Consider the following 15,373-nt stretch of genomic DNA (forward strand, 5'->3'; position numbering starts at 1 on the left):
TGTTATTATATTTGTTATTTTATTATTTTATTATATTTTTATGGTCGCAGTAATTTGGTTATCACCCTCTATTTTTCCCCTTCTTTTTATTTAAATCAATTATTATTTTTTCCTTGTTCTTTCCTTTTTTTTCTCTTTTTAATTATTTTATTTACTATTATATTATTTTTTTTCTTTTATTTTCATTACTATCCTAATAATTATTTGCCTAATTTATTGTGTTGTATATTTGGTTTGGTTTATGATGTGTTATTTCTATTTGATCTTCATTAAAAATTTCTTGAAATTTTTAAAATACTTTTAACCGTAATTGCACATAATTTTGAAATCTTTTTAAAAATTTTTCTCTTTAAACCATTTATATATTTTTTTTGCTTTAAAATTATTTCTTTTAAACTCAAAATTATATATATATATATATATATATATATATATATATATATATATTTCATAAGATTTCCTAATCAACTTTTTTTTGTAATAACCCACGTCGATTTCGCTAAAAAAATCCTACGATGGAATCTAGAAATAATGAAGGGAATTTAGAAATTTCTGGGAGTCCATTATTTCTAGATTCTTGAGATGAGGGATCAATATCTTTGGTAGTCCGAGATTTGATCCCAAGAAAAAATAAATTTAATCAATGTTTTAAAAAAAACTTTATTCGAAGACTAGGTTAGGATAGAATTTGAGAAATTGTAATAATTTCTCGTTCTGTGAGTAATTTTTCCTCAATATAGTCTAATTAATAGGTGTATCTCACTTATTTTATGGAATGATTGCTTCAAATATTAGAGTGTTGAGCAATGAAATAAGACATAATTTTTTTAAAAAAATGAATTTTACTCAATATATAAAATTTGGCTACGGGTGCTAACACCTTTCCCGTACACAAATGACTCCCGAATTCAACTCTGTGACCAGTTTTTATTTTATTTAAAATGATTGACTTCATTTTGGTGTCCAATTACACAGTAAAGTAAAAAAAGATTGGTGGTGACTCTCTTTTTTCTTTTTTAAAATTAAACCTAAGGATATCGGCCGCTCCGCGTCGTATCGGATACGTGGCGACACACAATATTTTGCAAACTTGGTTATTTGGTTTATTAGCCAAAGAAAATTGCAGCAAATTTCTCCTATAATAATGGAATATATATCATTCATATATCCTCAATTAGTTATCCCATTGTATCATAACTATAACTAAATCTTTAATAAATATTAATATATTTCTTTACTAACATTTCAGAATTATATAGTTAACTAATACATTATATATATTTTAAATAAGATTTCAAAATTATATAGTTAATTAATCCATAATATCTAATTTAAATTTGGTTCCTAAAATACAAGGCAACATTGAATTTCCAAAATATGTATTCCTAAGGGATATTTTTAAAAATAGAAAAATAAATTAAAATATTTACGAGCTATAATAAAATTTTGGATTTTATGAATGATAGAAGCTGATAGATTTCTATCACTGAAAATCAATGTCACTGAAAATCAATGTCACTGATAGAAATATATTAGGGTCTATCAATGTTTATTATTGATAGAATTGGAAATGTGCTATATGTTGTAAATATTATGTTAAGTTTGCTATTTTTGACCATTTTTCTATTTCTAAGAAATTTTGAAAATATATTTGTTTATCTTTTTCCTTTTTATTATTTTAAATTGTATGTTTATATGTTTATTTTTTTCATGTTCATGATGTATATTTAAGAAATTGTTAATATATTTTTATATTTAGCTTTCGATTCTATTTTTAAATTTTTTTCGAAAACATGTATTTTGTATAAGATTTTGAAAATTCTTATTTATGTTATTTGTTTTTATTATTTTAATGTTGTATTAAACTAGTGTTTAGATTATATCTTATTTGTTTAGCATAAACCTTTGCAAGATTCGTTTGCATAAAACAATAATTAATCCGGAAGTTTATTTGTAAATAATTTATCATTAAAAAAGAAAATAGATGGTCTGGATTCTACCATCCAGAACATTTTGTACTTTTATGACATTTGGAGTAGTTGTAAGGATGAAGGAGATTTTTTTGTCACCTCCGTCACAATCGACAAAGATTGGGGATGTCATCGAGGTAATTAGTCCTGTGTTATTAACCATCAATTTAACTAAGTTGCAAAAACTGAAGTTAAACGAAAAAGAAGTAAAACAAACTTTGTTGCTACAGAAATAGAAGCTGAAGGCCTTTCTTTTAGTTGAAAGGATTTTTTGTGGACGACTGCTACTCTTTCGAGAGTTATGGCAAAGCGTCAATGGAGATGAAGACGATGAACGAAGAAAGGTTTTGAAATTGACTTCAATGGAGATAAACAAAACAAATGAGTTGGGGGATTTGATGGCTTTTAATTGCTTTTATTTTTTTGGTAGGATAAAATTAAGGGGAAGATTTAGGTTGATGATTCAATTACGGGTATTTTGAGTTTTAGAATAATAGTATTTGGGGCCATTTTAAAAATGTCTTTTTTTGTACTTTTTTATGATTGTGCTATATTAACAATTTAAATTAATTTTTTTCTATTTATCAAATTGTAAATTTGCTATTTTTCTGGTCACGCTTCCATTTTTCCCTCCCTCCTCCTTTTCATTTTTCCTCTCTTCTTCATTTTCCCTCTTTTACCCTCACTCACCTTTTTTTTTATCCACATTTTATTTTCCCCCTCTTTTCATTTTCCATAATTTTCATTTTTCCCTTTCTAAACAAAATTACTCTCACCACACCCATTAATCCACCGCGGTTGCCGCTCGTTCCCTTATAGCCGTCGTCGAACATCCAGTCCAGTTACCATCAGTCCACTCGCGTCGTTTAGGTTCTTCTCGTCGTTTTTTGCTGAGGTAAGCTCAAAACATGGTTAAATCTTTTGTTTTTACTTTAACAAAGCGTGAGATGAATACTCTGTGTACAAACAACACAATAAATGAAGCTTTGAAATGTGGGTATTTCAAGCTTTGTTATGTTCATTAAGAATCTTCAATTTCACTAATTTTACTTTTAACTCTCTAATTTCAGTTTTAATTTCACTAGTTTTCTTGATCTTCTTGAAGTTTTATTTTCTTTTGCTATGTATTGATTTGGGGTTGAAGAATTTAGTGTTTGTGTATTTTTTAGTTGTCAAATGCAAATTATCTGTGTACGTTTTTGATTGGTTCATTTTATATACATTTGGACTATTTTCAACTCTGGTAAACAATGCACTACTATTGAAAAACTTATTTGAAAATTTTTAGGTTGACACTTAGATATTTATAAGTTGATTTGAGAGGTAAACTTCCACTTATACAATCTTTAGAAACTTTTTAGGTTGTTAATCAAAGTGAATGTCATGAACCATTCACTTGTGTACTTTATAGGTTTGTTTTTAAGTTGGTTTGATAGTCAAAGAGGCACTTAGACACTTCTTAGGTAGTTTTTAAGTTGGTTTGAGGGTGAAATTGTTGTTGAAGTAATTTTGAGACTTGAAATGCTACTTTCACACATTTTAAAAACCTTTTAGGTTGGCATTGAGTTTGAAAGTCAAACTTAGGAATTTTTAGGTTGGTTTTGGTTTTCACCTTGAAAGTCTCATTTAGGCATTTTAAAGATACGTTGATAGTTAAAGTAACACTTAGACACTTATTGGGTACTTTTTAGATTGATTTGAAAGTAAAATTGATATTTTGAAGTAATATTTGAGATTTGGAGTGCTACTTTCACAAAAGCCCATGGGATGTCTCGAATCCGAAGCAGCCACCAAGCAAATCCCTAACCCAAGTTGGAGTGCCCGAATCCAACCCTAGCCTGCCCGATTTCCTTCCGTTCTTTTCCTCTATGTAGATCATCCTACCGTTTCCCAGATTTCCGACCACAAACACCTTCCTATCTATTTTGAACTTTCCCATCTTGTAGCTTTCCTTACAGTTTTTGAGAGAAAAGTTAGAGAGAGAATAGGGAATCTACTTTTTTGAGGATCTATATTGTTCGTCGTTAATGCCTTCACAATCTATTGGATGTGGCAGAAACCTTAAACCTGGTTTTTTGGTGAAGAGATCCTTGTAATAACGGATGAATTCAGCTTTAATTGAGATGTTGACGTTTATTACTTATTAGGACACAGGTTTGTTTACCATTTTTAAATTTTTAATTTTGTTCAAAAGATTAGTTTGTTTAAATTTCTTATTGCTATGTGATTTATCACAGCCAGCATAGCTCTTGATGGATCCGCCGGCCCAGAATACTTCATTGCAGCGCCTCCAAAATGTTGAGAAGGTTGGAATTACTTTCAACATCACAAACGTTTTGTTTCTAGTTCTTTGCATGGTCTTTATTGCAGCACGGTGTTGATATAATTTTTTGGCCAACATTTGTGTTTCATTCCTGCAGAGAATTGTGAGGGTTTTGGAGCTAGCAGGAGGAGTCATGGAAGAGCTTGCCAACCCAGCTGGTCCAAGAAAGGAATTTGTCAACAATCATTGCAGTGAGTTCATGCAATTTATCAAGGTGAGCCCTCTGTTTAGATAGGTTTATTTTGCGTTGGGAGTCTGTGTTTAATGACGTTTGTACTTATTCAGTGGGTTTCATTCTTAATCGTTTTATTTCTCAATACGTTAGGATCTGTTGGTTCCTTCTGTGCTGCCACTTTTGTATGTCGAACTTTTTCTCTGTTGCAATTGTTTATTTATTTATTTTTATTTTGGTCGACCCTACTTTCTCCCATTTCTTTTCTCTCCATGAAAGTACGGTTTCTTCAGGGAAGTCACTTTTGTACGTAAATTTGAAAGTTTGGTTCTTTGATTCAATGATCTTTCAAGTTTTTAGGTTTAAGGGCTCTAGCAAACATCCTTGAACTATTATTGCTTGAGGTTTTCCCTAGTTTTCTTTTTCTGTTTCCTTTTTTTCTTTTTATAAAAGGTTTTCCTTTGTTTTCTTAGTTTGTTAACTGTTTGATGGGGGATAGTGCTAACCGTTAGAATTAGTGGGCTTGGCCCTTAGAGGAGTATTTATGGAAAGATTATGGGAAGACTTACCCTATTTCCTAAATGTTTTCCTTTCTTATTCTATTGTGTATTCTATTTATTCTCCCTTAGTGTACCTATAATTTATCAGAAAATAGTAAAACAACAATATCGTGGTTTTCCTCCTAGTACTCGAGTTTCCACGTAAGTCTTGGTTTTGTGTTTATTGCTTTTAATATGGTATTAGAGCAGGTGGTCCAGGAGGCCCTGTGTTCAAGCCCCTGCATTGTTGTTTTCTCCCCAACTAAAATTGATCTCCACTTGTTGGGCCTTCCAAATATTTCAAGCCTACAAGTGAGGGAGAGTGTTAGTGATATATAATTAAATTTGCCTTCAACTACTAGCTTAAGCTTTTGGATGAACTGGTGGCTTCATACAAACAATTATATTTTGGAGGATACTTGGGAGAAGAAAAGCCCGTTTATGCCGCTTTCCTCGACTCTATCACTTGTTAGATAGAGAATGCACTCGATATCCTTTGTTTTGCCCTCTTTTGTTATTTTCTTCTTGTTGCCCCTTCATACCCTTACTGACCAAGAGGCAGTTGAGGTAGTTGGCCTTTGTCTTCTTTCTATTGTTCCCAAAAAAAAAAGTGTTTCAACAAGTGTTCCATCATGGATGAAGGGATTCCAAATTTTGGGCTTCCAAGCCATCTAAGGGTTTCTCTTGTAACACTTTTTTTCATATGTTCTTTGCTCCTTCCTCTCAGTTTGGGTGCGTTTGCATTCTCCTCTCTTTGGCTGGCTAAAACTCTAAAATGTTGAAGTCTTTGTTTGGCAAGTTCTGGATGGGAAAGTAAACACACAAGATCATCTACAAAGACATTCATCATTCACTCTATTGCAATAGTATATTTTTTGTTGCAAGGAGGATGACCTTGAATATCTTTGAGTCTTTGTCTTCTTTTTTTTTCTATTTATTTTTTTTATGAGTATCTTGTCTAGCTTACGCATGCCGAATAATCTTGTGAGACAACCTGCCTAATCCTACAGTATTTGGATAGAGGAACAATACGATTTTTAGAGGGTCTTGTGCAGTGTAGTTGGGGTATTTTTGCTACAACCCAACTAAACTCGTGGGATATTAAACCTTCAGTAGGTGAATATCATGGATTGAGCCTATGACCTCTTAGCCTTAGAAGCATCTCGCGGCATAGTTGTTTTTGTCCATTTTGTGGGAATTTAGATAGAGGAACAATAGGATTTTTAGAGGGTCTAAAAGATATGGAGATGAGCCCTGTGTGGGTGTTTGTTTGGTTTAATTCCTCGTTATGGGTGTCTAATATTCAAGCTTTTTGTAATCGCCAGCATGATTTGATTCTTTTTGATTGAAATCCTTTCTTGTTGTTGAGATGAGGCTGTTTTCTTTTTTATTTGTTTTTTGTGGTATGCCCTTTACCTTCATTCTTCTCGATAAAAGCTTGGTTTCTTATATAAAAAGAAAAAAAATGTTTTTTATGGCAAGGCCTCATTGTATAATTTCATTATTCTAACAATTCAAGAATGTAATAGATTTTCTTTTTCATGGTAACTTAACTGGAAATTATCATGGAAAGCTTACATTTAAGGAATGTTATTATAATAAATTTATTCCTCTTATAGTCTAGAATTGGGGAAATCTAACAAAGGAGGAAGAGTGGAGGAGTAAGGTAAGTATGCTCTCTCCTCTCTCCTCTCTTTGCTGCCTTCTCCTTTGATTTTCTGTACCTCTTCGGTGATTTCTCTAGCATCTTCTTCAATCCTCAGCTTCACTTTTAGTCTTCTCTGGGGTTTCTTTGGCTTAGTTCTTGCTCATGGAAGTAGCAAGTTGCAAAATACTTCATACACACTTTTGCATTTGGCTGGAAAACGACCACTTTCATGTGGAGGATGTGGAAGCTCAACGATCCCTAGTTGTCTCAAAAGCCCATCTGAATTGGTTCCGTGCAGCGATAGCAAAGTTAGTCAGGCCTCGAAGGATCGGTTCTTTCTAAATTTCAAGGAGTTAGACAATGGGGGAACGGAGATCTCAAAGTTCAGATCCGACATTGGCTGGGTTTAATGTTGCTATTTCTGGCCGGTTTCAGGTGGGCGTTCAACCATCAGGGTTTCTTCAGAGGAAGACAAAAAGGGGTGGTCGTCCTTCCTCCAGATGTTGAACAGTTCTTATCAAACTTGAAGTATAAGAAATGGTTCTCGAGGCATCGCCTTCCAACTCAACTCCCTCCATAGTTCCAAAAGATCGTTAATAGAGAGTTAAGACCTGGGTTTTTCAGCTAATGATCAGAAGTTAGGAAACCTGAGCCATAGCAAAGGAAAGCTTGAATCCTTACAGCCCTCCCCTGTTTTGAAGTTGGGGATTTAGAACCCCTCGGTCTTTGTTTGAGCACCAGCAAAACAGAGCGTTCACTCGGGTCATTTGCATTTCCACCACTTGAGTAGCTGACCTCTCCTTATTGGGTGAAATCTTGAGGAAGATTTCAGCACTCTGGATCATTTCCAAGCTTTTTGTATATAATGATTGGAAGGATATTGTCAAAACTCTGGAGGCTCACTTTCAAGACAAAATCAGCTTCAATCCTTTGTATGCTGATAAGGCATTAATCCGCCTCTCTCGAAGGAATCTGGAAGATTTGGTTGAGACTCCCGGTAAATGCCAGCGTATTGGAATCTTCCATCTTTTAGTAAAAAACTGGAACAAGTTCAAACATGGCAGGCCAAAAATTATTTGAGGTTTTGAAGGGTGGTTATCCACAACAACTTACCGTTAGATTATTGGAAAAAGGATGTCTTTGTTGCAATTGGGAATTATTTTAGTGGCCTCGAGAGCATATCCTTGGATACATTGAATATGATTAATGTGTCTAAAGCTAAAATTAAGGTGAAGGAAAATCTTTGTGGTTTTTTACCGATAACAATCCAATCGAAAGATGATTTTTGTGGAAAATCTTATCTTAACTTTTGAGATATTGAAATTATTGAAGAGCCTTCGGCCGTTCAAGATGCCATCTCTATTAAGTATTTCTCAAATCTGCAAGAATTGATCTCGTCTTAAAAGATGAAGGGCTAGATTTTAATGTTTCCAACCAGGAATGGGATTCAATTCGTTTCTTTCAAAGTCAAGCTTCTCAAGGAACCCATGCATTGAATTCAATAGTAATCCTAGCCTAGCTTTACCGATCGAGGCTCCTTGCTCATATTGTCGGAATCTTCCTCCTGCTGCAGTAAATTTGGTTAATCAATTCAAATTTGGAGGGAACTTGATTGGAAAAGGCAAAGAGTAGCCTTCTCATAAGAGAGAAAAATGCGGCTGAATCCTTTGCTTTGCCCAATAAGAATCCATGTGCCACACATCCTTTAACCAAGCAATTAAACTCCTCTCAGATTAATTCGGCTGACATCTTTTTAAAAAATGGACAGATGGCATCCTCTTACACGTTAGATGCTAAAAAACCTGCAAAATTTTAGCAGTTGCTCATTGGGCGTAAGAACTTTTAGTTCCCTCTTCAACGGATGCTCCAGAAACCTTTAAAATACCTTCAAAGCATGCTCGTTCCAACTCTGCATCTTTTAATTCTCTCTTATCTTCTTCTCTCCATTCCTCATTAAAGTCAGGCCCAAGAGAAAGATTGAAAAAAAAGAAAATGTTAGAAAATCTTCCCACATTACCTCAAGCCCTTCCCAAAGTTTTTCATCCGAAAGAAAAAATCTAAGAATTTTTAGGCCAAACAATCTTTAAAAGCCCAGATACTTGAAGATCAAGCTCTTGATTTGATAAAGGCAATCTGCGCCCACTCTCATTCCTCAGTCCAATCCAGCAGATCCAAGTTGTTTTTGAAGGCTAATCCAGATTTGTTGAAAGTTAGTTGTACCCAGATTCTAGCTCCAACCTGTTCTACTAATTCAATTGGTCATGATTCTCACCCTACGCAGTTTAAATATTTAGAGTTCTATTTGCCCCAACGGGAAGGTAAAACTTTTTAGGGCTCTCTAAGCAAAACCCTTATCAATCCCTCTAGAAAGAAGGGTGAGTCTTCCTTTGACTCTTCTTTCGGCATTAGCAATGAGGAATTGGAGTTTTCTGCTAAGTCATCCAAGTTTGAGAGGCAAAAGCATTATGAGCCTTTAGAAACAGATCTTAATGCACTGTTTCATTGCAAGGAAGACTTGAAATCTGAAAATTTGCCGTTTGCTACCCGCTGTGCCCAACTTGCGAAATACCAGATCATCTAAAGTCAATAGTTGTCGACTGTGAAATTATTCTAATTTGATTCTTTAGATACTTAAATGTAAGTTTCTCAAAAGCTTGGTCCAGTTTCTGGCTTTCCTTAATTTCTCTTCATGTGGGTGGCAAGTAAAATCGCACTGATTGTGGTAGATGACTTGAGATTGGTGGTCTTGATCTTTGTTTCTTTGGCCTGCCAAAGGGAAGTAACTTCTGGGGTTTGTTTTTTGAAATAATGGCTGATGGTATTGAAAACTTCTTCGAGCTTCCTCTGGGTTCAGTTTATATTGGCAAGACAGATTTGAGGCAATTGTTTGCATCTTCTAGGCGACTCTCTCTCCAATCATTTTGAAGATTTTGGTTTGCTAGTTTTCAGTTTCAAATGGGTTCCTTACGAGAGAACTTTAAGTTTTGCTTTGTATTTTGCTTTCTACGTTTGTTTTATCTTTGAGTCGTTTGTTTTAATTTGTTTAGATTCCATTGAAATTCGTTTTTAGGTTGCCTTCTTTTTGTTAGCCTAAGCTAGCTTCAGGTTTAGTCTTGACTGTATTCTTTTAGTTTGTCTTTGTATAATACTCTTGTATTTTAAGCTTAGGTCTCATTTATTATCATTAATAAAGAGACTTGTCTCTGCTTAAAAAAAAGTCTAGAATCCAGATAAAAGTTTATTACAAATAGTATTCTTGCTTGTATCTGGTTTCTTCCTGAAAAAACGTGGAATGATTGTGTTAAGAGTATTACTGGTAACATACTAACCCTAAAATCAGTTCCTAATTCTTCTTCACTGGGAACATACTGGGATACTATTAGACACTTAATGCTTTGTTATTTTGTCGTTAGTTTGTTAGGGTGAGTTGGGGGGTTTAGTTGGGATATTTTTGCTGATTGATATTAACTTTTTACCATCTAGTTCTCAGAATCAGGATCCTACCCTAACAGATCCTAGGGAAGAATTAAAAGATTAATGTTTTGTGGTTGGTATGCTAATTTTTTATATTGTTAAAGATGGAGCATCATGATCAGGATTTGGTAACCTCCGATATTTAATTTTAAGTGAAGAGTATGTCTGGATATATTTTCTTTTTAAGATTCCCCAACTCTCTAGTCTCAATTAGTTCAAATAGTTATCTAATTGATGACTACCTGTCCAAAATATTTTTTAAAAATCTTGAAAGCACTCCCCTCTCTCCTTTTTCAAGTTTATAATAGGTGTTTCTCTTTCACTAGTAAAGTTCATTTGAAATTGTCTCAATGCAATCCTGTATTTCACCTAAAGCTCTTTGCACTATATCTGAGGAATAACGTGACACATTTTTATTACTTCCTTGAAATCAGGATATCCAAGTTACATTGCGGGATGAAATCAAAAGTGCATGTGAATATCGTCCATTTGAGAAGTGTGATTATAGTTCAAGGATTACTAACGAACTTTGCTGCAAGAAACTGGAATATATGATTTCGAAGTTGGATGGAATGAAACAAACTATTGATGATTATCAAGTGAAAATGGAAGATTCTTGAGTCACATGTCCTATTGAGCTTCTAATCTATCTCTGCCACTTTCCCCATTTGTAGAAACGAAAGGTTGAAGGAGAACTTCAGTCATGTATGTATATAATCTATCTCTAGTTGAGCTGATAGCATCCACTTTTGAATGTTGATTCATACAAAGATTCTACTATACAGTATATCTGTTTTATTATCCTATCATCTGTGTTTTTTAGTATCAATTTCGAGAAGGTGACAAATCCAAATCCAGGTAGATCTTCTATCTCAAGGGATGTAAACTATTCCTTGTTTTTTCTTTAATCTATGGCCTTTTCTGTACTTTGGCATGGACCATATCACATTGGCTGTATACATTTTCTTCCTTTTGTTTTTGTCATAGAGACTGTCACCTTCTCAATAGTAAACGGTTGTTTTTCTGGTTTACTTGGAACTATTGGGCTGTTTGGTGAACCGTGATGGAATGAGTTTGCAATGTAATATACTCGAAAACTCTATGTTTGGATTAGGTGTGTTGGGCTTGATTTGTAATACTAAACTTATTCAATTCTAACAGTTTTCAATCCAATATTCTTTTTTACTATTATCATGCTTTAATTTCTGTTTCATCCTCGATTTTTCATGCATCCCAACACCTATTATATTCCTAGTAATCGGATTAGATTCTAGCCCTCTAAACAATCTTTATAAGTCTTGTTCCATGGCAGTGGAAAAGAATATTTTTTCTATTTTAGTAGAAATGCCTGCTTGTGGGATAGTAGAACAAGGACACAAGTTACTGCTTTATTATTTTTATGTGTTTCTTGAGCCAAAATAGGAGTTGATTCTTCAAAGGTTTTGGTTTTCACATAGTAGATTTTTGGAAAGATGCTATTGATCGAGGAAAACAAAAGCCTAAGGAGAGAGACACCCAATAATATTCTCCCATTGTTTCTTTCTATTTGTGTTACTATTTTAGTTTTGAGAAGACCATAGGTATTGCTTGTCCTACCAAAAAGTATAAGAACATTCTATACCACGCCTACATCTTAGGATTTGGAAACTTCATTTGGGTTACGGCCTCCTTTTGATAGAATATTTTTGAGAGAATATCTGCTACACACTGTATACATACCCTTCGTCTCGAGGGTTTTCTTTTGTCATGCAACTAACTAGCTAGGAGTTTCTAGTGAGTTCAACGACTTGTATCATCAAATTGACCTATGGGAATAAGATTCACTTTTAAATTAGAAATGCTATTTGACATTCTCGAAAACATTTTAATGCTTGCTTTCCTTTCAGATATTTGAATTCTTTATTCTTACATATGAGGGTAATTACAATGGATATACACTTTTTAGGATAACAATGAAGTGCATATCAACATTTTTAAAGACTTAAAAATGTAGCAAATTCTATTTGTGATAAATTCTATTAATGATATACTCTTATTAACGATATAGTCTATCGTTAATTAACTTTAAGAAATGCTATCTTTATAATGTTTTTTATATTGTGATATATATGTTAATACTTTATGTGGTTATGGTTGTAATTGTCCTTTTTACGATGATGGTCTACTGTGTCTCATGTTGAGTCAATGGATCACATGATTTTTTTTTCTCATTCTTAGTTTTTGTTAAATTTAAAAATGTTATAACACCATAATTCATAAATTTGTTCATTAAAAAATAACCGTAAAGTACAACATTAATACAATAAAACTTAACAAAGTTCTTAAACATCTAGAATTACGTAACTGAGTCAAATATTTAACTCTAAAACTTAATGCCTCCATCCATCCTATTTACTTAAAACTAAAACTAAAATTTGAATTTTAGTAAAAGTATATCTTATTGATATCATTAATTTGAGTTTGAATTGGGTTGAGTTGAATCGAATTTGAAAACCTTTAAACCGAGATCCAACCTATTATAAAAAAAAAGAAAAAAAAACTTGAATCCAACACTTATAATGTGGGTTGGATAATTCGAGTTATTCTATTTTTATACCTCTAGTTAATATTCAACATGCATTTCATCCCATTTCTTCTTGGCCTAATCATTTTAGCTTTCATTATAAACTCTCAAGTGACTTGCGATGAGGTAACCGTTACTCCTTTGAGCTTGGGAGAAGCCAAACATACTTCATGAAGAAACTAAGCATAACTCAACTTGTAGTACGCTCCAAAATCTTGTGCTACACTACCAGAATGTTAGTCTTTGAAGCAAAATTTTTTTTTGACAACGTAAAAATTAATGCAGAGATATGTTGTGCCAACATAATTTAATTGTGTGGGAACATTTGTTTGGGTGTATGCCCTAGTTTATTGTATTTAAATGTTTATCGTATTCATATGAGTAATTCTCTCACGGTTAAATTCAACATTGTTTTTTCACACTAGGAGTTATAGTCCAAGAGAGAGTTTGTTGGAATTTATGTCATAAAACTCGTAGTTTGTAGTTAAATTATATTTTATTCAATAAAGTGGTTATTGAAGACTTATTAGTGAAATTTGAATACTATAATTTTGAATCTAGTAAACTAAGGTTTAGAGGCTATCTAGTGAAGACTTAAACTTTATATAGAGACATAAACGTGGATCAAGTTTGAATATATAGCTTAAAAGGTCTGTAGTGTATGAATAAGGTTGGGCTTTTATTCTAAGAACATTATGGATGTGGCCTGCTTTGAGATATGAAAGTGAGGTGATCCTGAATCGTTCATATAAAGATATAGAAGTGGGGGCATCATATGTAAAGAGTTTACATAAGATTGGAACCATGAAATAGTTACTTTTAAGTTATATCATCGTTGACTATATAAAACTGACTATTTTGATTATGATAACCTATGTAACTTAATCTTAATCGTGAGTTAACTATGAACTTCTGGTTAAACGGTATTATCCTTAGATCTACATAGGTGAGGGCAGCTCAATGACGCTGGCCCAACAAGCCTCCCATTTCAGGCATAAGACCAGGTGAATGGCTAGAATGGCTAGAGACATAGGGTGCAATACAAAATTCACTTCTACCTGCATTATGATTAGTAGATAGATTGTTCCCTTAAGGACTGAATCAAAGTCTTGAACAAGGGGTCTCATCCTCTCATTGGCTCGAAAGGGATTTGGTTTATAGGTTGGACCTTAAACTAATTGTTCAATAGTGGATAAGTGAAACTTAAGGAACAAGATGTAGTCTTGGGGATAAAACAGTATTTTGACCCAGTCGAGATTACAACAACCTATGAATGATTAACTTATTGATTATGGTTATATCATATGAACATAAATATATCTATAGTGAGGGGAGTGCAACTACGAGACTTTAGTAGAATGACCTGTTAGTTAACGGATGTTGATTAGTTCGGTTTAAAAGGGTTTAACCAGTTAATCTTGAATCGTAGAAGCCCATGATCTATAGATCCATTAGGTTCTCTTGCTAGCTCATAATGAATTAACTTAAAACAGCATGTTGGAATAATTCGAATTGTTCGAATTAGGTAAAGAGAGAGAAACCAAGTATATGTGATATAGTCGTCGGTTGTAGCTTTGAGATTGAGCTTTATGTTTAAATGTGATTTAAATATTAAAAATATGAATATAGATTCATATTCGAAAGCTCAAAATTGATGAAAATAGTCAAAGTTGTAAAAAGTCTAAATATTGACTTTTGACTTTTAAAAGTCAAATTTTAATCGGCTTTATATTCAAATGTGATTTGAATTTTAGAAAAATGAATGCAGATTCATGCTCGGGAGGTCAGAATTAGTCAAAACGAACAAAATGATAAAAGTTAAAATGTTGACTTTTGACTTGAAAAGTCAAAATGACTGAGACTAAAATGGTCGAATTACCATTTTGCCCATTGACCAAAGTTAGTGGGAAAATCTCAGGTTTTTTTTTTTATAATCCCACTTACTGTTAGTGGGCTAAGTGGAAGCTTATGAATATGACACCAAGCCCACTAAGAAAAATTGGAATGGTGATTAATTCCATTAATTGTTAGTGGAATAATAAGTGTTGAGATTTAAAAAACTAATAACATGCAATTTGTAAAAGACTTTTGCCATTTTTGTCTAATTTTGTTTTACAAAATTATTTTTAAGAAAAAAAAATTCTCTATTCCAAAATCTCAACTAAAATTCCCACCTCCAAATTCCATCTCTTTCTTTATTACCTTCATTGAACGGGTCCCACAATCCGGTTCTAAGTCCAAAGAATAACACGTCAACACTAGTAGTGGTGGTCCTTGGTTTGAGTTCGTGAAGAAGTTTTGAGGAATAGGAAGACTTCAGAGGTATGATTTTCATTAACCCTAATTTATTTTAATTAGGGTACTTATTAATCCATGTTAATCTCTAAGTAGTTAGGGTAAAATCTTGATCCTTTTATCTGCTGTGCATGTATCGTATCCATCAACATCATTGTTTTTGCTGACAAAAATATATAAGTAAACAAAAAGTTATGTGGTCTGAAGAAAAATTTTTAAATTGGATTTTTATTGATGTTTATTTTAGTTTTTGACCATGTATTGTATGTGAATAGATATTTTAAATATTTGCCAACGTAATTTAGGTGGCGAAAAATCTTTTAACCCAAGTTTTACTTTTACCCACACTTTTTAAGAAATCTATTCTTCATTCTTTTTTTCCACACTTT

General features: G+C 33.0%; 1 protein-coding gene across 3 annotated transcripts; it reads left to right on the top strand.

Annotated features, from left to right (window-relative positions):
- The first annotated feature begins 2,493 nt into the window (after positions 1 to 2,493).
- Positions 2,494 to 11,314, top strand: LOC103486032 (mediator of RNA polymerase II transcription subunit 11). Of its 3 annotated transcripts, XM_008443830.3 has the most exons (5): positions 2,494 to 2,865; positions 4,027 to 4,124; positions 4,208 to 4,276; positions 4,391 to 4,507; positions 10,561 to 11,314. In XM_008443830.3, exons 3-5 carry the CDS (start codon positions 4,223 to 4,225, stop codon positions 10,744 to 10,746), a joined length of 357 nt encoding a protein of 118 aa, XP_008442052.1. In that variant the 5' UTR covers positions 2,494 to 2,865; positions 4,027 to 4,124; positions 4,208 to 4,222; the 3' UTR covers positions 10,747 to 11,314. The 3 variants fall into 3 exon arrangements, with proteins under 3 accessions (XP_008442052.1, XP_008442051.1, XP_016899531.1); XM_008443829.3 differs by lacking the exon at positions 4,027 to 4,124 and having other exon boundaries at positions 2,568 to 2,865; XM_017044042.2 differs by lacking the exon at positions 2,494 to 2,865 and having other exon boundaries at positions 3,058 to 4,124.
- Positions 11,315 to 15,373: the final 4,059 nt, after the last annotated feature.

The sequence above is a fragment of the Cucumis melo genome, chromosome 8, assembly GCF_025177605.1.
Source record: "Cucumis melo cultivar AY chromosome 8, USDA_Cmelo_AY_1.0, whole genome shotgun sequence".
In the NCBI taxonomy this organism is placed as follows: domain Eukaryota; kingdom Viridiplantae; phylum Streptophyta; class Magnoliopsida; order Cucurbitales; family Cucurbitaceae; genus Cucumis; species Cucumis melo.